Raw genomic sequence first — 24,020 nt, forward strand, 5'->3', positions numbered from 1 at the left:
GGAAAATAATGAACTTTATCACAATATGCTAATATTTTGAGAAGGACCTGTACTTCCTTACTTTTCCAGACTGTGTAGGAACCCCCAACTGATAAAAGACAGATTGTGGTCAACCTGCAGTTCCCATTTGTTGCCAAAGATGGTGCTGTTTGGATAAATGTTCTTTTGATAATCTGTTTCATTACCTTCAGCAGTTTAAATAGTTGTAAACACAGTGATTATAATTTACATGTATTTAAGACAAAAACCCAGCAGACGGGTGTATTTTTCCTCAGTGGGTCTTTATTTCACTCTCCCATGGTGGCAGTAATATTCAGTACAGTATGTGATCACAGCTAAAAAAGCTCACAATACTGAAAACATAACTGCATTTAACATACAGCATAAAATAAAGCCGTTTGCGCTGAGCCCCCAAACCACTTCTGTTTTATAGATATTTCTCTCTTACTCTAATATAAACTGCAACTGTAGCATGTATTGAATTTTCATTACTGAGAATCATAAAATGCTTTCGCAGCTGTGCAAAAATAACTATATAAAATATATTGCTTTTACAATTAAACCAAGCCATTGGCAATGTAAATAAATTAACTAGACAGCAACAACGAGCAGATACAGGAAGGATTCAGTGTTAATGGTGGCTTATGCAATGTACAAATTTATATTTAACACCAATTCAACAACATTGTGCCTAAAACTCAAAATACACAAGTCTGAACTTGTCAATACACTTAACGTAGACCTTCACTGAAAAGAAGAAACAGTACGTATTTATATAATATACACATCATGAGGATCGATAACATCCTTCGTAGGTCACAGGAATGCCCATCCCTTAGTTGTTCTTACAGACATTTCTAGAAGTACTCAGACCGCATCACTTTTACCACACAGTGTACTGTGGTTAATATTGCTGATTTGTAGCGGATACAGTAGCCTTTTCCTGCCTACCAGGCTCTGCTAAACTGAACACGCATTCAGAGGTTTTAGGAATAGGTTAAAAAAGGTCCAAGAATCTGTTAAAATATTCAGACTAACAGTGTTTTTTCGATGACACTACCCTAAACCTTTATCCCCTAGAACTAACTTACCCTAAACCCGCTGAGCGCGAACTGATCAGAACTGTAACCTGGTGTTTTAGAACCAGAACTTGATTATTTTACATTGGTTAAACTTTACAGAAATCCTTGACAACAGTTGTCCAACAAATTGTTTAAAATCATGTTGATGGAATGATTCACTCCCTCTCCACATTAAAATGAAAGGAGTCTGTGATTTAAAGTCCTCTGCAGGTAAAGTTAAAGAAATGGCTGAAAGTGGGTTTCTGCTGCAGGAACCTGGGTTGTTTATTGGATCCTGAGTGGCGTTGATTGATTGTGCTGATTTTTTATTTTTATTTGTGAAAACGATAATGTTCAAGGTTTTTGAATCATAAGTAAAAAGTCCCCCTGTCTCTCAAACAAAAGATAAAAAAAATGTCTTCTATACTTAAAAAAAAATTTACACCATAATTGAAGTTATTAAAGGACAAACCACTAAACTAAAATAAATATTTGACAGTTTTTTTTTGTTTTGAAACATTTGTTGCAGCAAAGGGGCACTTAACATTACACTGAGGTATAAGCTTTAACAGTTCAAACTGATAATGACAGAAAATACTGTAAAACCAAAACGGAAATTATTTCGACAATACCGTCTGAAGAATTCAGAGGCTGTGCTTTTGTTAGATATTTTTTTTTTCAGAACTAAAAGATGAAAACTCTCAATCAAACCATAGGACTGCATTGGTTGTGCTGATTTATCCCATTACATCTGAACATCCTGTTTTTAAAATGGTTCCTGTGTTTTTTTTTCTTTTTAGGATGCTGAAATGCAAAAACCAAAGTACTGAAAAGTGAAAAAATGAAGTCCACAATTTCCTGTAGGTCAAAGGAGTCAGATTTATTTGACAGGATGAGCTGCGATACTCAAAATTTTAATGTGTGCCTTGCTTTATTATGACCAGTTTAAAATGTTAAAGCTAGACTCAAAGAAACGTGAAGCTGGACAGACCTGATAGGAAGTCTAGAAAGAATTTTTCCTCTTGGTAATGAAGTTAGCTTAATTTTTTATGTACAAAGTGTGTAAAAGGTGAATAGATCAGAAACTTCTTGAAACTCGCCTCTCAGCACCATAGTTGTGATGAACACAGTTCAAACCTTATTTTCATTTAAAACTGTTCAGTAATAACATTGTTGTAAATATATGTGTTGTTGAAGCACTTGCTCGGCCTAACTGTGTGTAAAGTGCTCACTGTCCTCGCTGCGTTGATCAGGATTGTACGACATATCCGCAGGCCTCCTTCAGTGCAACGTTTCCAGCTTGGCTGAATGACGGCGGACAAGCTGTCGTGTAACAGAAGCTGCAGACTAGGAGGAATAAAACTCGGAGCTGCCTGTTTGTATTCACAAGTGGCCAGCAGACAGTACTCCTTAAAAGCTTGGGTGATACTGGACTCTGGAGCTGATTTCAAAAACATTTGTCCCTCTCATGTTGGATTTTTGCTTGTGTTTATTGTGGACGGTAAAGAGAGACGAAACATCTCTATACATTCGACTCTATAAAGGATCGCTTTGGTTTCATTGAAGCTACGTGAATGGCAGGATTATCTCGGCCTAGGCCGGGCTGCTTGGGCTTACTGTCCATGAAAGTGTGTGGCATGGCCAGCACCGGCTTGGATTCTTTGTAGCAGTTGGCCGCTTGGCAGAACTTCTCTGCTAATTCCTTGGCATGCATGCCATTGTGTAGGCCACTCATTGCAGCACCACCCTGAGGGAGCAGAGCTTTGTGCTGCTCCTGGTAAGTGTTCACCGATTTGCCATAAGACAGCTCACAATCGACTGCCGGCATACCTATTGTTGATACGTTGTGGCACATCAAACCATCAGAGGAGTGGTTAAACCAGCTGCGACCAACAGACTGGAGGCTAGGATGGCACTGCTGCTGCTGCTGAAATCGGGCCGTTTTGTCAGTTATGCCCATGAAAGGTCTGGGTTTATATTCTGCTGCAGCGCCGCCCTGCTGGCTGTGCTTTTTGTCTGAGATTTTGCTGCGGACGTCAGGTCCCAGTTTGCCGCTGTCCGACAAGCTGCTGCTGGACGCCAGGCTGCTGGTGGAGCTGGACACATGCATGCTGCTGATGCTTCTTTCCTGAGGTCCCGTTGCAGCAGGATTGTGGTTCGCCAGGGGTCCAGGACCAGAGCAGGCTAGTCCCTCCAGAGAAGAAGCAGAGTGGGCAGATAGCCTCTCTGGTCCCAGAGCTTTAGAGGAGCTGCAGGATAAGTAAGGAGCCTGGGAAGAAGGCAGATTCTCGCCATCAAAACTCTGACCCATAGAGGACGAAGCAGTCCCCAGCACTATGCGGTTTTCATACACTGGCTCATCAGCTGGAGAGGGCAGGGGGCTTATGTCAATACCTGGGCCTGGTTTCAGTTTGCTGGACATGTGTCGGCTGGGCAAAGGGCTGGAGGGCGCATACTGAGATTTGGCCCCAGCAGAACGGCCCCCTACAGCTTGCATGGAACTCATGTGCTGATTCGTCTTTACTATCTGAGCCTGCTTGGTGGGCTGCAGGACCAGAGCCTGCTGGGCCAAAGCTTCCCGGTGCTCTCGAGGGTATCGATGGGGAGGATGTCTGTTGGGGCCCGGAGGTGAAGTGGGAGTTACAAAGTTGTTAACAGGTGCAGATTCTCTGTTGAAGGAGAAACTGTTCTGGGACCAGCATGCTTCACCTGTCCTGTCACGCTTCAAGGCCACTGGCTCCTCCTCGTCCTCATCCTCATCCTCTTCCTCCTCCTCCTCCTCCTCTAAAATGTCTCTTTGGGCTTCCAAGCTCCTTGCTGGTCTGTGCTCTGAGGGGTCGATCTGGCTTTCATCCTGCTCTGGATCAGATTCATGGCCTCCTGATGCCTGGCTGCAAGTGGCAGCAGCAGCTCCAGCGAAGCCTCCTTTAGCCTGAGCTCTTTGCATCTGTTTGCACTCCTCTTCAACTCGAGCCAGGAGACGACGGATCTCTCTGTTATTGGGACACAGCTTGGCTGCTTCGTGCAGGTCAGCCAGGGCTGCAGTGAACTGTCTGTGAATAGAAGGGGCAGTGTTACGGGGTACAGAACAAGAACGATCAGTTACAGATGGTGAAAGTGTTGAATAGTTTACCTGCTGCTTCTTTTAGCTCTGGCTCGAGCGTAGTAGGCCTCGTAGGATTTGGGTTTCAGCTCCAGCGCTTTTGTTGCAAATTCCTCAGCCATCCCAAAATCCTACAAAAACAAAATAGGATTTTACAATGAAAACGTAAAATTAGAAACACCCTTAGCTTTATTTATTTTAAGGTCCAAAGCTCCATCTGCTTTGTATAAAATGCTCAATAATATTAGAGATGTCAGAGTTCCAATCAAAGCGGTCGTGAATTGTGTGCAAAAATACACCGATGAAACCACCTCTGATCTCTGTTGTTCATGTACTTCTTGTGACTTCATTTCAGGCACACACTCAGCAGCATCAGCTCTCTTATACCGATTCAAGTGTTTCTCACCCTTTACTATACCATTCACAGTGATAGAGGGATTGTATAGGCTGCTGCCACTTTTGGTTCGTCTGTCATTTTAACCTGCTCTGCCCACTTTCTTTAGGTATCCCTAGTTGTATTGCAGAGAGCAGCTGAAACAGTCATTAAAATATAAGATCAAAGCAATGCACCAGGAGAACTTTGATTGTTGACCGGTTGTTCAGAAACTCAAAAACCCTCTTTCTGGTCAGTGAATGCATCATCCAAGAGTGCTACCAGGTTGGGCTAAAAAAAACACCACTCTTCAGTGTGAACTCTGTTTTTCTTTGAGTTACTCAGCAACAAAGTCGGAGGAAGCTCTGAAATGCTCAAGGCAAAGGAAACTGCAGCTTCTACGACATGTCTGCGGCTCATTTAGGTTGCAAGATGGCGAGTGAGAGACTTTCAGTGGGAAGGCTGAACAGAGTACAGCAAAGTTGTTTGGTTTCATCCTTTTTGAGCTTTCAACCTCTTTCATGGAACAATGCTCTATTTAGAAATATTGGTACTCTGCGCTAATCGCTAATATAAGATCCTCAAGACAAATCAAAATTTCAACTTAAATAATTTTCGTCTGTTCTTAAAAATACCAGTAAAGCCCTGTTTTACAGCAACTACTGTCTCACATGCAGGGATATGACCGCATCTCTTCCCCTCATATAACTCATTATAAATGTATAATAACACACCAGGAAGGCTAAGATCAGTATCAGCAGGTCAAGGTCAAAGCTTTGTTTATTACCAATCAGCCACTAAAGTTTAATTGGTGCATCTCCTGGAACTGCACTGAATTTGTTTACAAGGCGAATGATCAATTTCTCATTAAAAAAAAAGGAGACTAAACATTCTCTGCATAAAAGAGTTCATGTTGGAGAAGCATACTGCGACACAATCCCAATACTAATATGGAATATGTATTACTGATTAAATGTCGAGTGTTCTTAAAGCTGTAGTGCTCTGCATATACATAACACTGATTTTATTGACTAGAAAATCCCAGCAACTTGTCCTTAGCACAAACACATGTTAAAGTATACAGTAGAAACTCACAGGAGACAACTTCATCAGAGCTGTTAGGCTCATACAGCCTGTTGCCTCACAGTATGTAATAACATTAGCAACTGTTAGAAACAAATGTATTTTCTGTTGGATTATGTCTGTAGAAAAGTCTTTCTGCAGAAATAATTAGGAGAAATAAGACAATGCGAAGACCATTGAAGGTCTCCCAATATTTTCTTTTAGGCCAGACTGAAATATTTACCAAAGATTTTAGGCATTTTAGTCCTCTGTGCTCATACATGTTTTCCTACAATCGGCAGATTATTAACAACATTATTCCATTAGCAGAAATCTTGCAAGTAAGATGTTTTTTAGTTTTATTGAAGGACCTTGGTAAAACTACAACACTGGTTGGAGAATGAAGAGAAACTTACATTAGTTTTTCTGCGACATCGGGAGAGATTGAGATAGAGAGAGACCCTCAGGTCTTTAAAAGCCTTCAGGTCATCACCAAAGCCTTCCCGAGGAAACTTCCTGAGGGCGTACTGGTACCTCTGGGCTGCCTCTTTCATCTTCCCTTTCTAGAGGACACACCGAGGTCAGACGTGCAGTGATGGGGAAAAACAGAACAGAAGCAGAACAAACAATTAGAAAATGTGGGACAGAGGGAGGATTTTAGTAGGTGTTCCCCTCAGTGTCTGTTTTCTAACTTCCTTCACTCTAATCAAAACAAAGGGAAGCTCGAACACAAGGCGAATAGGTTAAATCTGACAAGCAGCTTTTGCTACAAGCCTCACAGTTAAATGTCAAACATCAATCATGGCTCTTTCAGTGTTCACTTTCTATATTTAACTAAACCATAGAAAGATAATCATTGAATTGATCTTGTGTTCAGGTCTCTCTTCAGACAACCAATCTGACATTATCAGCTAACCCTGTAAATGAAATGTCTCTCTTTTCCATGAGTAATATGGAAGATTTCATGAAAACGGCACTCTATAGACAGCCTTCCACCTTGTATAGCAGGTTTCCCTCCTCCATCAGCTTCTGCAGAAGAATGATGAGGATATCAGGTTTGGAAGTAGCCATGGCCCAGGCAGCATTCCCTGTGGAAACACAAAGAATCCTGTGAAGTTTTTTTTTTTTTGGTGGCAAACCAAACATCAGCGTATTCTCTTGAAATTGGTACAAGGTAAAGTTACCTAAAGATTGTACCTGATCGATCGTAAGGAGACGTTCTGTAGCCTTAGTTTATTGAAGGCAGTTAGGAAAGAGTTGGGAGAGGGAGAGGTAAGACAAGCGAGAGTCGTCATTTGCAGCGAGGGAAAAATGTGTTCCTAACTGCAGCGAGACAATATGCAATTATGTGTCACTCAGCCTGAAATGGGTTTTGTGTTTGCAGCTGCAAATGCACGAGGAGCAAATTTAAATGTTTGGCCCATTATCAGTTTTGTTCCAAGACGGCGAAGGGCACCACACTTAAGCGATGGGCTCCAGATAGCTTTACGAAAGTCATTCGGGTGATAAGTCATTCTTAGGGTTAGTGAAGCAGCACGAGGAAGAAAGGGACCCAACACAAAAACACACACACAAACGAAATGAAGATTTTGTGAGACAAGCAGGGATTGGAGCAGTTTTTCCCACAACATTCCACTAAATTTGTCTGGGATTATTCTTAGAATCATGAGATACTGAGCAACACAAACAAACTGGAGACTAGGGTTTTTCTGTGTTTACCAAAACATGAGACAACTCAGCAAGCCAAGGAAAACTACATGTACAGTTAAATATGAGTGAAAAATGTCAGAAAAAGGGTCTAAATTTCCTCCAGTTTTAACATGGGGGCATGTTTATAAGAGAAGAGTTCCTACCCAGCTTGGCCCCTTTCTTCAACAGAGTCACCACCACTGAAGTGTTCCTGCACCCGATGGCCCGGTCCAGAGGTCTCATCCCACTGTGGTCCACATGCTCTATCACTGCTCCTCTTTCCACCAAATACTGGACCTAGAGGAGGACACACACACCACAGTGTTCAATAGCACAGGGTTGCCTCACTTTTTTTCTTTTCAAGACTTCATGATTTTTCATACAGATGTTGTAGGATGTTACTGTTAACTTTAGGTCCAATAAGGAATACAAAGAAAATTTGCTTTGAATTTAGAAATAGTCAAGCTGTAAAATACAGAAAGTGTGAAGATGGATGGATGGATGGTTTTACCATTGGATGGAAAGATGGGTGAATGAAAGGATTAGAAATGTCCACCCAGGAAGACTTTAGACGTGTTTAAGTGTTCATACAGATCATTTTTCAAACGGTAATAAAAATAAATAGATAATTAAATCACAGGCAGTTTTGCCTAAAATGATACAGGACCTTTAGGGTAGATGGTGAAAAAAACAAAAGCTGAAATCATGGCTTCTGTGATTCTTCTTAGCAACAACCAGCATAAAAGCGCACTGATTGAAGCACGCTATGTTTTAGAAATTCAGACATTTCTCATGTGGACAATGCAGAGAACAAAGTCTGAATATCTCTACATATTTTCCCACACCTTTTTTTCAAACCTGGAAAATACTTCAATTCCATTCTTTTCCAGACTTTCCAAGACTGTGTGCGGACCATGTGAACATCACTGGCTGATGTTCGTTGTGTCTGTGGAAACACTGGTTTTACTTACGATCTCAGCATCTCCATAGAAGGCAGCGAGGTCCAGCGGCGTCCGTCCGTTTTTGTCCGTGTGGTCGATGACCGCACCTTTCTCCACCAAAAACTGCACCACATTCTTATGTCCTTTCAAACACGCCCAACTCAGAGGCATCAGTCCCTCCTTGTCCATTGAAGTTAAAGAAGCACCTTTAAGGCAAACATTACCAAGCAGGTTATTTACTGCACTCCGCTAACTGACATTGGTCTTCGTGATGGTGAAGAGTAATTCACCTTTAGACAGCAGAAACTCGACAGTACTCAGGTGACCCTCGCAAGCAGCCACCATGAGCAGCGTTCTTCCCTGCTTGTCACTGACGTTGATGTCAGCACCATGTTGCAAGAGCAGCTCTGCAATCTGAAAAATCACAACAACAAAAAAATGCAAGTCCCAGCAGCTATTGAACAGGTTTAATAACTGGGACACTGACTGCATTCAAAATCTGTTAGACCAGAATGTAACTGCTGTGGTGCCTTGATGCATCAGAGCGGTGGCAGGTTACTGCGGATGGAAACAGAGTTTATCAGGAATAAACAAGATGCTCAGCAGATCTTACCTGCCAGTGTCCCTGTCTGACAGCACAGAACAGGGGAGACACCCCCCGTCGGTTCACCTGCTGCACCACCGCCCCCTGCTCCAGCAGGAAGCTGCACACCTCCATCTTCCCACGGCCTGCGGCAGCTGTCAGTGCTGAATTGCAAAGAGAAGAAGACACACAAAGATTCTCAGAACTTAGAAAAACAAAGATAAGTTGGATGCAGTACCTTGCAGAAGTATTCATACCGCCTGAGAATTTCCACATTTTTTTCATGTTTCATGTTACAACCAGAAAAATCAATGTATTTTATAGGGATTTTATGTGATAGACTACACAAAGCAGAGCATGACTGTTTTACTTCGAAAATCTGAAAAGTATGACGCATTGGTATTACTTTGGTGCCCCTAAATACAATCCAATGCATCCAACTGCCTACAGATGTCCCCTCACTGATAACTAGGATGTATCTTTGTTTAATCTAAGTGTATTTATACACCAGAGTATAAATCCAACTTTTCTGTAAAAGCCTCAGAGGTTCCTTAGAGAACATTAGTTAACAATCAGCATCATGAAGACCAAGGAACACAGCAGACGGGTCAGAGAGAATGTTTTAGAGAACTGAAGAAAAGCTTCGAACACCTCACACAGCACTGTTCCATCAAACATTTTAAAGTGGAAACAGTATGGCACAACTGCAAACGTGCCGAGATATAGTCTTAAGGCTAAACTGACTGGCTTGACAAGGAAAGCATTTAGTAGAGAACCAGCTAAGCAGCCGAAGGTTACTCTGGAGATGCTGCAGAGGTGTATATCTTAGGTGGAAAAAAGCAAACTGTGGAAGAATGTGTTCTGGCCACACAAGACCATAATTGAACTTTCTGGATTAAATGCACATCATAAGAACACATCATCCCCATCGTCAAACATAGTAGTGGAAGAACCATGCTGTGGGTGTGGTTTTCTTATGCAGGGAAATAGAAGCTGGCCTGAGTTGATGGGAAAATAGAGGTTATGATGCGAAAAAGGATCAACATCTAATGTGAAGCTAAATTCAGGACAGTACAGGTAAAAATCAGTTAGAAGCAGCAAGAGACTTGTGACTCAGACAGAGGTTAACCTTTGAGCTGGATGACTGAGCACACAGCCAGAGCTACAATGGGAGTGTTTAGATGAAAGTATGTTTAAAGTAGAATGCAATGAAAATAAAAAAAAACAACTCAGTTTTAGATGTGCAAAAGTACCAGAGACAAATCCCAAAAGATTTCTAGTTATAACAAATTCTGAAAACCTGTGTCAACCATGTTTTCCTTCCACTTTAGTAAAGTGAGCTAGTATCTGTTGTTATATCACATCAAGGACATTTGTGGTTGTAGCCTGACAAAATATGAAAAGGTACAAACCGTATGAATAGTTTTACAAGCTAATTTATACTGCTAGAAACCAGTGCCTTGAGGTACTACAGAGTGCTTAGAAAAGTTTGGCCATAAGAAGTAACTCCCATCCTTTACAAACTAAAGACATGCAGCTAATGTTCAGTGCTAATTGAGTTAAAATCAGATAAGGTTTGTGCTTAATAAAACTCATTAAATTCCTGCCTCGTGTTCCCCAGACTTCATAGACAGAGACGAGGACTCAGTCATTTCATGCATCAGCAGACAAACATAAGCGGACAAACTCAACCAGCTCTGTTCGACAAACACATTCCTGCTTGCATTTTAGGTCCTCTTCAAATCATTCGGATGAAAACCCAACAGCTCAAGAAGTATATTGCTATAGAGAGAAGCCACAGTTATAATGTTGGATGCTTACAGAGAACAGATGGAGCGGTCCTAAATAAACGCTGGTTCTCCAAACAGAGCGAGCTCCACCAGAGGAATGGGAGCAGCTCTGTTCTCACATTCACCTCAGAGACGAAAGGTGCCACAGAGCCTCCATATCTAACTGACATCATCCATCTGGATGAACAGTCATCCCAGCCAAAAACAACCCCACCCGCCATCTGTTAAAAACGTGGATTTCCTCACAGAGTTCACATATGGGAACAATGACTCCAAAACAGCTAAACTTAGCCCGGGCTCCAGGGAGCGACATTAGCAACACTCGGGAAGGTGCACGCTAGTTTACAAAAAGCAGGCACGAGAGCAGCTGTTGACTGATGGCTGTTTATGCACATCTCATTCAGCTATTTTCAAATATTAAGGCCAAAAATGATTATATTTATGTAAGTAATAAGAGTAATCTCAACAACATTCCATTGCATAATACCTGAGGTTTTTTAAATTCCCAATCTTCAACGAAAAAAGGGCACATTTTTTTCCAGTTTTGGTCACCCCCCCCATAACAGAGCTCATGTCTTGACATTCTAGCAAAGGTTTGTAGATAAATTCTTAAGTAAAAAGTAGAACTTTTTTACAAAAAAATGTCAGTGATAAACGGAGAGTTGAGTTTTTCTCATTTATGCCGTTTATGAATAATGTTGAAAATGTCAATTAGAAAAGGCTCAATGACAGTAAACAGATCAACACAAACACTGATGAATGGAAAATAAAAGCATATCACATAGCAGATGGTAAATAACAGGAAACACAAGCTTCTAAACAAGCTGGCATACTATACATACTGGACCCATTTAGCAGTACACTCACCGGAATGGAAAAAAAATGAAGTTATCAAAGTGTGAACTCTGTGAGCACAGTAATCGTATTTCACAGAATAAATGTTTGAAGTACTTCTTTAAGTAAACCTTAGAGTTCATTGCAGTGTTATGTGTTCACCTCCAAACAAAGTCGCTGTCTGAAAGCTAAAATTGTGCAGCTAATTAAATTAGTAATGTTGAACAATTACAGATGCTAATACATGAAGCCTAGTTTCTAAAAGCATTACATTTTCACATCACATCGTGTTCCTAGTCTTTCACTGAGATACCAGAGAAAGAGCTGGCGTGACCAGAGGAAGGCTACTACCTTTTCCCTCTCTAGCAAGAAAGGCAAATTTGCTTGTTTGAAAATATTTTCACTCAAAATAAAACAAAAAACAGGCAGTTGGGTCTTGTTAACTAAAGAAGCAAGCCCATCAACGGATTTAAGGCTATTTCGCATCTAGACATGCAATGAGAAGATGTCTGGTGAATGTATTAGGACCATTTTTAGCTTTTTAAATGACGTAAGGTCTCGTCTTTGGTTCAGTAAGCCTGTGAGTGAGCTAGAAAGAGCAAGACCTTCTGCAGATAACAGGAAGGTCAAATGGAGTAGCACAAAAGTTACTATTTTATCCTTTATGAGCTATCAACGTCTGTTCTTTGCAACACCTTGGATGTGGAAATATCGTCAGCTTATATATGCTAAGGAAAACGTGAGACATGGCTGTTTAATAATGCTAATATACATTGCTAAAAATTCCTTATACTGCATTGTGGTTCGGCTGTTGGCGTCCACCACATAGGTTCTGAAAAGGACCAACAGAACTGCTTTGAGAGAATCAGGAATGATTTTAGGTTTAAGAAATAACGGGTAACATGGTTACAGCCTTGTATGACTGGTAATAATTTATCAGTGCATGGGATGTCCATCCCTGACTGCATTTTCAACCTATAACATAAAATTGCCTCTTAAAAACAGTCAAATTCACTACTATAGTGCTCTCAGGAGATTTAACAGCAAAGCAAAGGCTAGGTCAATATAGAATTAAATAATATTTTTACCTGCGCAGTCTGTAGCAGTGGAGCTGACAAAGCAGATAAATGTTCTGATATATACAATCAGGGGGCATTTTTTAGGTCATTATTTGGTCATGTTTTTACCCATATTTGCTCTGTGAGAGACTGTTTTTGTTTACATCTAAGAATGTTGGTCTGGAAATCACAAACTTGATTCAAACAGAGATTCACTGGTTTTAGAAATTAGGTGAATAAATCTTGTTGTAAATGTTTGTGGTAAGACAATCAAGTTAATCATATGGTGAGAATCCCAATCCGACCCATGCCAAATAAATCCTGGCAACAAAAGATGAACTGGTTGGAAATATACTTCTATAAAGACCAAAACCAAGTGGATATACAGGCATCTTACTATGTGGTAAATGTTTTACAAAATACCCACCCGAACACGATCGTTTGTTGGACTTCACTTTGAAACTTGGTTGTTGAAACAAGAATGATCGTTTGCATTTGAATTGCCCGTTATTTGCATTAGGAGGAAACACTTTGCATCCTAAAAAAGGGATTTTAAAAGATAGATCTTGCACAGATGAACAATCCAATCTGTCTCTGTTTAAACACAGCAGGCTTATTTGCATATAAAAGCAATATACCACTAAGGTTGGAGTATGATGGGAGGTCTCAAAGTTTTTTTAACAGTTTTTTATCAGAGCATTTTCAGGACAAAAATGAATGACTGGTTTTTATCGAGAAAATTCCAGAAACTGTGCCTGCTTCGAGTTTCCAAGCACCAGAGCAGCAGGATTGGATTAATAAACCTGCTGCTGAGAGGCAGAAGAAAGACTTGAGGTTAAACTCAAATTGAATTTGTTCATCAGTACTGAAGATGTTGGTGTTCAATACAGATCGCCACGGATCCAGTGGACAGAAAATCTACACCTTGAACTGATCTGCTTTCATTGATGTACTCCTGAGTGCAGACGAGCAGAGATGTCTGACAGGTGAGGGCAAACATGTATGTGCATACTGCTGCCCTGGTGCTACTCACTGTATACAGCTATTACATTATTGTAGGAGGAACAGCCAGACGGATCACTCTGTTTGCAAAGCTGAGAGGTAACTACACTGCTGCATTTCCTTCTGCACTGTAGATGAAAGGAAAATATAAATTCAAGTAAATGTTTGTGCTGCACCAAACAATGGCTAGGAAAACTAAGCAGTTAAAAAGTATGGACAGCTTTGGTAAAAAAGAAAAAATCATAGTAAGCACTATGACACCTAAATGGTATGATTTTAATCATCTGGGAATGCAAAAAACTGTATCCACCTGGAGCTACTCAGTTTCAGGTCAGTTGAATCCTGTTCAAATTAGATTATGTTTCAAGTTAATGTTACAGCAGCACTTGATTCTGGTGCAGTGCAAACAAAGTGATAAGTTAATATCTCTGGAGCGGACATATCAGAGATCCGCTTCAAACCGTGAAGCAACAGTAGTAGCTGTTTTTGGCGATGTTGGAATCAAGTTACTGAATCTCATGTCCTGTTCAGGTTCCAGACAGATTAATGGAAACCAGTGCATGTCTGAGATCGGCTATTTCGTCAGAAAGATCCTCCGAGTGAGATTTTGTTTCTAAGAAAGTGAACATCTAAAGAGTGATGTTTCCAATATGTTCTTTGAAATTAGTGCTTTAAAGGAAAGGGATTTCTTCCTAGAATATAGCTTTACAGAGTCAGTTACTTTAGCAGTTCTCTCACAGTTTACACATTTTCTCTATACTGTCTGGAACAGTTTAGTGTTTAGATTTCCAAATTAAAATGACATATAAACAACAACCAAAGCATTTAGTCAGGGTCAGCAGATATTAATGCAGACTTAAACACAGACGTGCATGATCAGCAAACTTGTCTCTTTTACCTACAAATTGCCAGAATTGGATCAACCGTTAGGGTCTTCAAGGTTCTTCCTTTGGCTTTAAACCTGACTGCTTATCAGGTCTACCTTGGTTAATGCACCTTCCAGTTTTAACTACGATCAAACATTTTTTTGTTTCAAGATCATACAGCACACACAAAATGGCCTTGCATGCAGTTAAACATTTGCTCAGCCATAGCTGCAGTCTCCTATGAGACTGAACAAGAACTGAACAAGAACTGCAAAATGTATCAACTCGTAATCATCATTACAATATCAGTTCATGCAGTGTGGCAAAGGATAATCTTTTTGGAATCAAGATTAAGTAGGTTATAATATTTCAGTCTTTGCATTAAAATAACACTTTTCAGTAAAATATTTGGCCAGTTGGCTGGACTTTCAGCATCTGAAACTGATTGTTGTGGGAAGATTGTTATGATTGGAAAAGAAACAGTGGCGAGATAATTGTTTGTTAATCATTTGCAATATGGTCATCCTAATATTCAACAGTAATGTCATGTTTTCCTAATATTCTGCAGCTCTGCACTGAATTATTTGGAAAAGGTTTTATTCAGGAAGGCATTTCATTTAAACACTTTCCATGTGTCTGTGCCGTTTGGTAACATTTAAGAAGTTTCAATGCAACCTGCTTTTCATAATGTAAAGTACAAACTGCTGCTTAAGATCCAGACAGAAATTACAGGATAAAACACAAGATGTGGAAATATAATTGTAAATAAATTCGAGCAGATACTAGAGTGGTATGTAATTGGTTTGTATGATTCATAAACTGCTTCCCAAACTTTGAAACTCCAATAGATACAACCCTGTGTTCACCTATATAATAATCACAAACCATTCTTAAATGACCTCTAACACTGGCTCTCCAATAGGCACAGAGATTTTGAAAATCTAAGGTTAGAAAAACTCACAATATGTACTTTCTGAATTAAATCCATATTAGTGATTCTCTCCAGCAAATAATGTATTTTTTCACCTTGTCCCCTGACCTACATAACTGAAGCACAGAGCAGTGAGAGCTAAATCCTGACAGCTTAGAACTGAAGAAGACACAAAGAAACTATTAATACCTTTCTCCCTTTTCAGACTTGCTTTTAGTATAATCTCCCACAAATAACATCACACACTGGTTACAGAAGTAAGAGATGGTTTTTGAACATTTTTAACTCAATATTTCAAAACATCACAATGCGTCTGACTTTGTGACTGGAGCGTATTTAGAGGTATTTTTAGCCTCTAAACTTCAAAATTGAAAATGAAACTGATGTTCCGCTGTTGGTGCATCTTGTTTTAACTATCAAAAGAAATTGTAGTTTTGAAACAATATCATCACCACTTTCTGCTGCATTTGTAGCACATTGTTTTCTTAACGGGTGGATGTAGCTTATTGTACCATTCTTATGTCAGCTACCGGCTGTGCTGAAGTGTTTTCTGCAGTTACTTTAATTAAGAGGAATAATTATAAAAACACAAATTCTAACTGGAAATCTGTTGCTGACATTCAGCAGCTTGCTGAAATATAAAACATAAAAGAAAATGCTGCATGCTTGAAAACTTGAGGCATGCATAAAAGTGTGGACAGATGCCCCTAAAATTATTCAACCACAACTGCAAATTAGGTCTAAATTCTTCAGGTGCTTACATTAAACAAATTACACAAGACTAGTTTAAATATTTCAATAAATCTATTACAAAAAACCGATTTAGATTTTAATTTAATTAAAAACGTAATTTTTAGACTTTTGCAGTTTCGAAATTATTCAACCCTCTGAACAGATTTCATCATCAGAGCACACGTCTGCAAATCAGGTGTGTTCTCAGGCAAACGTGATGCAACCAGTGAAGAGCTTCCTTAGTTGCATCATGTGTACCTGCTCTGTTGACGGCAGCGTTTCATTGCAATGTCAACTGTCCCAAACGTGCAGGGAAGAGATCATCACCTTTCACAAACAAGGGAAATGATACAAAAGAAAGCAAAAGGCCCTGCATGACCCTGGAGATACAGGTGGAAGAACAGTTTGCCATTTTAAAAGGTAAAGTGACAGTTGCATTGCCACCTTGTGGCAGGAATAGGACGTTATCAGGAGTTGCCACCAGGTTTCTAAGGAGACAGGTGGTCAAGAACCCCAGGTTGACTGCATTAGACCGGCAGAGCAGGACTTCATGGATGCAGCCGCTGGGGTTTAGGTTTCCACATTGGGGATCATATTAAACGCTGAAAGGCACCATGTGAGAACAAAAGAAGTGTTTATTTGTAAAAACCATCCTAATATTGGTTGTGTTGGGCTATTTAAATTGTTTGATTTGTTTATTGCAAACCACTGCTAGTTCATACATTTTGCCAGTAAACCTTAACTTGCAGTTGGAGTTGAATAAGTTTATGTGGATCTGCATTTGGCTGAAATTACCTCTACATAAACATGAAGAGCAAAATTACAAGTTGTTCCTTTGTAGCATTCAATTACAGAGGCCTGGTTGATCATGGTAAAACAGCAGGTCATCATGCAAAAGAGCCACATAATGCAAAAAGATTGATGAGGACATACCTGTTTCGCCCCACAGAGTGTCATGACTATCAATTTGCACAGCATGCTCATTTTTCAGTGCCAGCAGGGCTCTCACAACCTGCCAAAAAAGAAACTTAGATTAATGGCGTACCATTTCTGTATAAAATATCAAATATGCCTTCAAGATGATACAGTATGCACAACTTTAATGCAGAAAAGAAAGGCTTCATCAAATGATTATAAATAGGTCACAGCAGAACTGAGGAGTTTAGGTCCATAAATGACCAAATAAAAGGGGTTATAGCTCTATTCTAAGCTGAGCTTTGGAAGTCTATTTCACCTGATGAGAAAGTCAAAACAAGCCTAAAATATAAAAGCAACTTGGTCTGCTGGCTTCCTGTTGTGTCAGATTATCAATTCATCACCACTGAGAAAATCTGGCTCAAGTTTCTTCATCTTCAAAATAATCAGAGAATGCAGTTAGATTGCTAAATTAATATGCATGCATGTTGGTCAGACCTGTGTGTGCCCCATGCTGGAGGCTGCAATCAGAGCCTGCTGCAGAGCTTTGTTCTTCAGAAACCAGTCCTGCTGCTGCCCCTCACCGCTCCATTCAAGCTCCAACAGGTACTGGATGATCTCTGTGTGTCCACGTAACGCGGCGTGGACCAGAGCACACTGGCCGCTCTTATCTACGTGATCCACCTGGCAGAAAGGCAAAATTCTAGAAATTATTGCGCAGAAACAGAAAACATGCTTTACATATGAGGTAAATTTGTGCAGCAGACATTATTCATCAAAGCATGTTGTTATGGCTAGAGTTTGAAGTTGTCTAGATACAACTAGAGTGCCTTGAAAAAGTATTCATGCCCTACGATTTTTTCAGATGTCTTGTCAAAACCACAAATTTCCATTTGTATTATGGGGATTTTACAAGATAGAACACCATGAATAGCACAGTGAATAGGAAGGTAATCAAAGTTGTTTTCTTCTTTTGTTTAACCAATAAAAATCAAAAACATGCGGCATGGATTTGTATTCACAATCTCTAATTTAAATCTTTGTAGAACCACTTTTTGTAGCAATTTTAGCATAATGTTATTTACGGTATGTGTCAACCAGCCTTCTAGATCCAGGGACTAAATTAATGGGCTTTGTTCTTTGCAAAGACTCGATTGTGAGCGTCTGAACAGCTGTACATTGTCAAAATGTGAAGATTCTAGCAACATGAATACGTTTGCAAGGCAATGTACCAGAGCAGGTAGCCATGGCTGGAGGTTAAAAGCCTTTTTCATCATTTTCAATTGCATCTTCAGTCAAAAAACATGAAGTCTTCACCTTGGTCCCCCGCTTACAGAGCAGCATGACTAGACCCAGGTGTCCTCCAGCGGCCGAGAAGCACAGCGGGCTCATCCCGTTTTCAGATACAACATCAACGCTGGCACCAAACTCGAGCAGAAGCGAGGCAATCTCATGGTGACCGAGGTGGCACTGGACACAAAGCACTGGCGCGTTGTTCAGGACTTCTGTTCGGTAATTCACGTTTGCCCCTCCCAACATCAGGAGACGGCTCACCTGATGACAAAGATGGAAAATGCGCAGATAAGACCAGGATGATGGTGAGAGCCCATGTGACCTTGCCTGGACCAGCAATGGATAGTCTTTTATACTGTAAATCAGCTTCATATGGATTACAAGAACTCTTACTATTGCTGAATGGGTTTTTTAATTGTTCTGCTCCTGTGACTTATTATTTTGATATTTTATGCCTTAACAAATTCTGATGTCTATGTTGAAAACCCTGTACCAAAAGGCCAGGCTATATCAATGTTTGTTTTAACAATGCTCCTACTTGAAACCTGAAAAAGAAATAAAATGACAAAACAGCTGCAGACGGGACAATATCATCAATCAAATCTCTGCGAAAACAGAGAAATCTCGTTTTCATGACAATATTTGATTAAATCAAACATGATTAAATAAAATTCTGAGAATCCACAATCAAATGTAAAAATGAAAATTTGAACCATGTGAACCATTGTGCTCTGAGTATCCATCTCAAATTCATAAATGACTCAATGATTTGTAGATATTACTGATAGCCTGATTTAATTCTCCAAATAAAGGTCAGACACCAGCTAAAGTAGTTATATTCCACGTGATTTAATTATAAAATGTCTTATTTCCCACCATAGGGAGGAAATCCATAATAAGTTAATTTCGTCAAACTGCACCACTAAACAAGGATTCTAAAACATCAGATAAAATTGTGTTTCAATCCACTGTAGAATCAATTAAAATGGTCTATTTTTCCCAAAGGACAGACCAAGGTCATTCTGCAAATGTCTCTGAATGCTTCTGCAAGTGCACCCACTGACTCCCAGCAGACAGATGATAGAGCCTCTCTGACAGTAAAACTTTAATAGCAAAGTAGAAAAAAATGGGGCTAATTTTGTTGCATAGTAGAAAACATAATTTGCATGTAATGGCCTTTCCAGCGAAGACCAATCATTATTTTCCCAGAAAACAACTCAAATTGAGGGTAATGTACAGGCAGTTGTCATGTTAGCAGTTTAACGAGCTCTGCTACAAACATTAGTGTAATTAGTGATGGGAAAAGCATGATTATGCTCTGCATAGGTTGGCAAATAATCCCAGTCGTGAGCTAAAAGAGAAAATCTGTATAAATAACACAGACATGTAATTATGTTTAGAGTGAAACGGTGTACCTTTGCATGACTCCCCACTCCTTATTCATCATGAACTGGCCTTTCTTTCCCCACATTTCCCACTTTCCCCAACTCACGCTTATTTCCTCAGTTTTAAGCTTCCTAGTTTCCTTCCAGTGATTTTAATTTTGAATGTTTTTTATATGAAAATCAGAATCCCTGGCCAATTTTGAGTGCATAATTTAAATATCACAATGTGTGCCAGGAACATGAATGGTGAGACTCCGTTACTTTTGGGTTATAATGCACAAAAGCAATAAAATACAGACTGAAATTCCCCGTACTTCTAACATGCCCCCTTATACAAGTCCTTCTCAAAATATTAGCATATTGTGATAAAGTTCATTATTTTCTATAATGTAATGATGAAAATTTAACATTCATATATTTTAGATTCATTGCACACTAACTGAAATATTTCAGGTCTTTTATTGTCTTAATACGGATGATTTTGGCATACAGCTCATGAAAACCCAAAATTCCTATCTTACAAAATTAGCATATTTCATCCGACCAATAAAAGAAAAGTGTTTTTAATACAAAAAACGTCAACCTTCAAATAATCATGTACAGTTATGCACTCAATACTTGGTCGGGAATCCTTTTGCAGAAATGACTGCTTCAATGCGGCGTGGCATGGAGGCAATCAGCCTGTGGCACTGCTGAGGTCTTATGGAGGCCCAGGATGCTTCGATAGCGGCCTTTAGCTCATCCAGAGTGTTGGGTCTTGAGTCTCTCAACGTTCTCTTCACAATATCCCACAGATTCTCTATGGGGTTCAGGTCAGGAGAGTTGGCAGGCCAATTGAGCACAGTGATACCATGGTCAGTAAACCATTTACCAGTGGTTTTGGCACTGTGAGCAGGTGCCAGGTCGTGCTGAAAAATGAAATCTTCATCTCCATAAAGCTTTTCAGCAGATGGAAGCATGAAGTGCTCCAAAATCTCCTGATAGCTAGCTGCATTGACCCTGCCCTTGATAAAACACAGTGGACCAACACCAGCAGCTGACACGGCACCCCAGACCATCACTGACTGTGGGTACTTGACACTGGACTTCTGGCATTTTGGCATTTCCTTCTCCCCAGTCTTCCTCCAGACTCTGGCACCTTGATTTCCGAATGACATGCAGAATTTGCTTTCATCCGAAAAAAGTACTTTGGACCACTGAGCAACAGTCCAGTGCTGCTTCTCTGTAGCCCAGGTCAGGCGCTTCTGCCGCTGTTTCTGGTTCAAAAGTGGCTTGACCTGGGGAATGCGGCACCTGTAGCCCATTTCCTGCACACACTTGTGCACGGTGGCTCTGGATGTTTCTACTCCAGACTCAGTCCACTGCTTCCGCAGGTCCCCCAAGGTCTGGAATCGGCCCTTCTCCACAATCTTCCTCAGGGTCTGGTCACCTCTTCTCGTTGTGCAGCGTTTTCTGCCACACTTTTTCCTTCCCACAGACTTCCCACTGAGGTGCCTTGATACAGCACTCTGGGAACAGCCTATTCGTTCAGAAATGTCTTTCTGTGTCTTACCCTCTTGCTTGAGGGTGTCAATAGTGGCCTTCTGGACAGCAGTCAGGTCGGCAGTCTTACCCATGATTGGGGTTTTGAGTGATGAACCAGGCTGGGAGTTTTAAAGGCCTCAGGAATCTTTTGCAGGTGTTTAGAGTTAACTCGTTGATTCAGATGATTAGGTTCATAGCTCGTTTAGAGACCCTTTTAATGATATGCTAATTTTATGAGATAGGAATTTTGGGTTTTCATGAGCTGTATGCCAAAATCATCCATATTAAGACAATAAAAGACCTGAAATATTTCAGTTAGTGTGCAATGAATCTAAAATATATGAATGTTAAATTTTCATCATGACATTATGGAAAATAATGAACTTTATCACAATATGCTAATATTTTGAGAAGGACCTGTAAGCAGAGGGGTTGAAGATCTTCTTTACCTTGACATTTGGTGTGTACAGGTTCCTCAGGGAAGCCAAAGCTGCAGAAAGACCATCAGCACTGCAGCTGATCCACAAAGCTTGAAGCACGCTGGATGGCACGCCTGTTTTCTTACTCAGACCCTGTAGGCAAACCATTACATCATACAGAAGTGTAACCAAATACACATAGAGGTAATTACAAATGTTATCGTGATCCTTTTAAAATTTTGGCAAACTACAACCACAAACATTACAGTATTTTACTGGGTTTTTATGTAATAGAGCAATGCAAAGTAGTCCAAGATTATGAAATGGAAGAATGCATTGTTTTTGAAAAAAATATATATTTCTATTTGTCTGTAGCGCAATTTACTCTGAAGTTGGGTGGAGCTAGATACAAGGCATGCCTGGAAGAAGACCTGTTGGAGGCCACAAAAGACTGAAGACTACGTTCAGGTTCAACTGTCTGCAGGACAGGGACTCTAAACATAGAGCCAGAGCTATAACAGACTGGTTTAGATCAAAAGCATCTTTGTGTTAAAACGTCAAAGTTTTGACTCACGGGGGGCTGGATAGAGTTGTCCAGCACACATTTCTGATTTTACATCATTTCTTTCCACTTCACAATTATAGGCTGCTTTGTGTTGGTCTATCAAATAAAATCCTAATAAAAAGCATTTAAATTTGTGGTTGCAACTAATATGCAAAATGTTAGGGGTTATGAATATACTTGCAAGGCATTGTATATAATATCCTATGGCTAATAGTTTGACAAAACCAGTTTAAATAAAGAATCTTCTCTACAAGATGGATTTCAAATTTCCAAAGGTGACTCATTGGTTTTACCTTGAAGATGTGTGCTTTCAGGATGTGGTGTCCCAGCTCCATTGTCTGCTGACGATTCAGTTTCCCCTCTTGGCGGGACAGCATAAAGGCCATGAGAGCATGGCCAGTCCTGAGTTACAAATCAACAGAGAAATTATTCTGCTGTCCAGATGAGGAGAGACTGCTCATCTGAACCATAAACATGAGAGCACTTATTGTTTTGTAACGATGAGTAACTTGGCACCATCACGGAGAACCTCTCTATTCTGGGTTGGTTTGAATGTGCTGCAAATGTTGGGCAATGACCCACAAAAGGATGGAGTAAAATAAAAAGGAAAGAAGACAGGGATGCTGTATCTTTTTTCAAACAGGAACTTTGGCACCAATTAATGCAGAACTTCATTAAATGGACATGCATGATTGCAGATGACTTTGATTTGGTTACAATTCCCTCTGTTTGAACACAGGGACTGAAAAGTACTGTGCAGCAAGGTTTGGGGGGTTTATGCCAGACTATGAGCTTTTGTTCTTTAATAAAGCTGAAAGGCTGTGAATGAGCTCAGATCTGGTCCACTTCAGAGTCATCAGTGTGTGAGTACAGAGAGCGGAGAGGGGAAAAGCTGGCCAGGCTGACATCTTTCAGCTCAGTAGGTGTGCGTGGCTGATGCGAAGAATTTCAAATCAGGTAACCAAAGCATACCTGCCTTGCAGAGCAAATAGAGCCCAGCCGAACATGCTCTGCATAGCATCTGCTTCCCTGTCTGCTAATTTAGCCATTTTCTGCAGTTTGTGTATTTAACATACTGGTAAAACTGTGATTTCACCACTACTAAAAACACCCAGCAAGGAGACTTGACTTGTTTATAAAGACTCTAAAGCAGCAGAACACCGTATATCAAAAAGGAACAGGCCAATTATCAGCATCCAGCCTTACTCGGGTTTTAAGTACTTGCACCTGATTGTGGAATAAAATATCCAACTTTTAAGCAGATTAGAAGAAATATGACATTCTTTTTTGTCCAGGAGATCATGAGTTCCTTCCTCACTTGTTTTTCCTGCCTCCAATACATGCTGATTTAACAGACACATTTAAAAAACGTTTACAGACAGACTCAGTGATACTGTTGTAATGTATACAGTGACTTGCAAAAGTATTCGTCTCCCTTGGCTTTTTACCTATTTTGTTACATTCCAACCTTTAATTTAAATGTTTTTTATCCTATTTTATATGATGGATCTGTACAAAATTGTCTAAGTTGGTGAAGTGAAATAAAAAAAAATATTTAATAAAATATTTAAGTAAAGAATTTAAAGAATGGAAAAACTAAAAAATTGTATGTTTACTTTCAAAAGTCAGATGTTTAGTGAAATGAAGTCCACCTGTGTGCAATCTAAGTATCGCATGATCTGTCAGTATAAACACTCCTTCTGAAAGGCCCCAAATGCTGAAACACCACTAAACAAGAGACATCACACCATAAAGACCAAGGAGCTCTCCAAACAAGCCAGGGACAAAGTTGTTGAGAAGTACAATTCAGGATGAGGTTCCAAAACAACATCGAAATCTTTTATGTTCCTCCAGAGCGCCATCATATCCATCATCTTTAAATGGAAAGCACATG

The 24,020-nt window shown here is 40.0% G+C and overlaps 1 protein-coding gene across 4 annotated transcripts in view; it reads right to left on the reverse strand.

Annotated features, from left to right (window-relative positions):
- Positions 1-262: 262 nt before the first annotated feature.
- The window catches only part of tanc1b (tetratricopeptide repeat, ankyrin repeat and coiled-coil containing 1b), a 136,675-nt gene continuing 112,917 nt past the window's right edge, over positions 263-24,020 (reverse strand). For 2 of the 4 annotated variants that reach the window (XM_047370296.1, XM_047370298.1), the window contains 14 exons: positions 22,420-22,528; positions 21,592-21,714; positions 18,258-18,494; positions 17,439-17,624; positions 16,959-17,037; positions 8,843-8,976; positions 8,520-8,643; positions 8,260-8,435; positions 7,453-7,585; positions 6,797-6,826; positions 6,596-6,687; positions 6,016-6,162; positions 4,195-4,295; positions 263-4,114 (listed from right to left, as the gene is read on the reverse strand). In XM_047370296.1, coding sequence (XP_047226252.1) covers positions 2,584-4,114; positions 4,195-4,295; positions 6,016-6,162; positions 6,596-6,687; positions 6,797-6,826; positions 7,453-7,585; positions 8,260-8,435; positions 8,520-8,643; positions 8,843-8,976; positions 16,959-17,037; positions 17,439-17,624; positions 18,258-18,494; positions 21,592-21,714; positions 22,420-22,528 — 3,202 coding nt within the window. In that variant the 3' untranslated portion in view covers positions 263-2,583. The remainder of the gene's footprint in view (positions 4,115-4,194; positions 4,296-6,015; positions 6,163-6,595; positions 6,688-6,796; positions 6,827-7,452; positions 7,586-8,259; positions 8,436-8,519; positions 8,644-8,842; positions 8,977-16,958; positions 17,038-17,438; positions 17,625-18,257; positions 18,495-21,591; positions 21,715-22,419; positions 22,529-24,020) is intronic. The other 2 variants (XM_047370299.1, XM_047370297.1) reach the window with 1 other exon arrangement.

Source organism: Girardinichthys multiradiatus, chromosome 7 (assembly GCF_021462225.1).
Source record: "Girardinichthys multiradiatus isolate DD_20200921_A chromosome 7, DD_fGirMul_XY1, whole genome shotgun sequence".
Lineage (NCBI taxonomy): Eukaryota > Metazoa > Chordata > Actinopteri > Cyprinodontiformes > Goodeidae > Girardinichthys > Girardinichthys multiradiatus.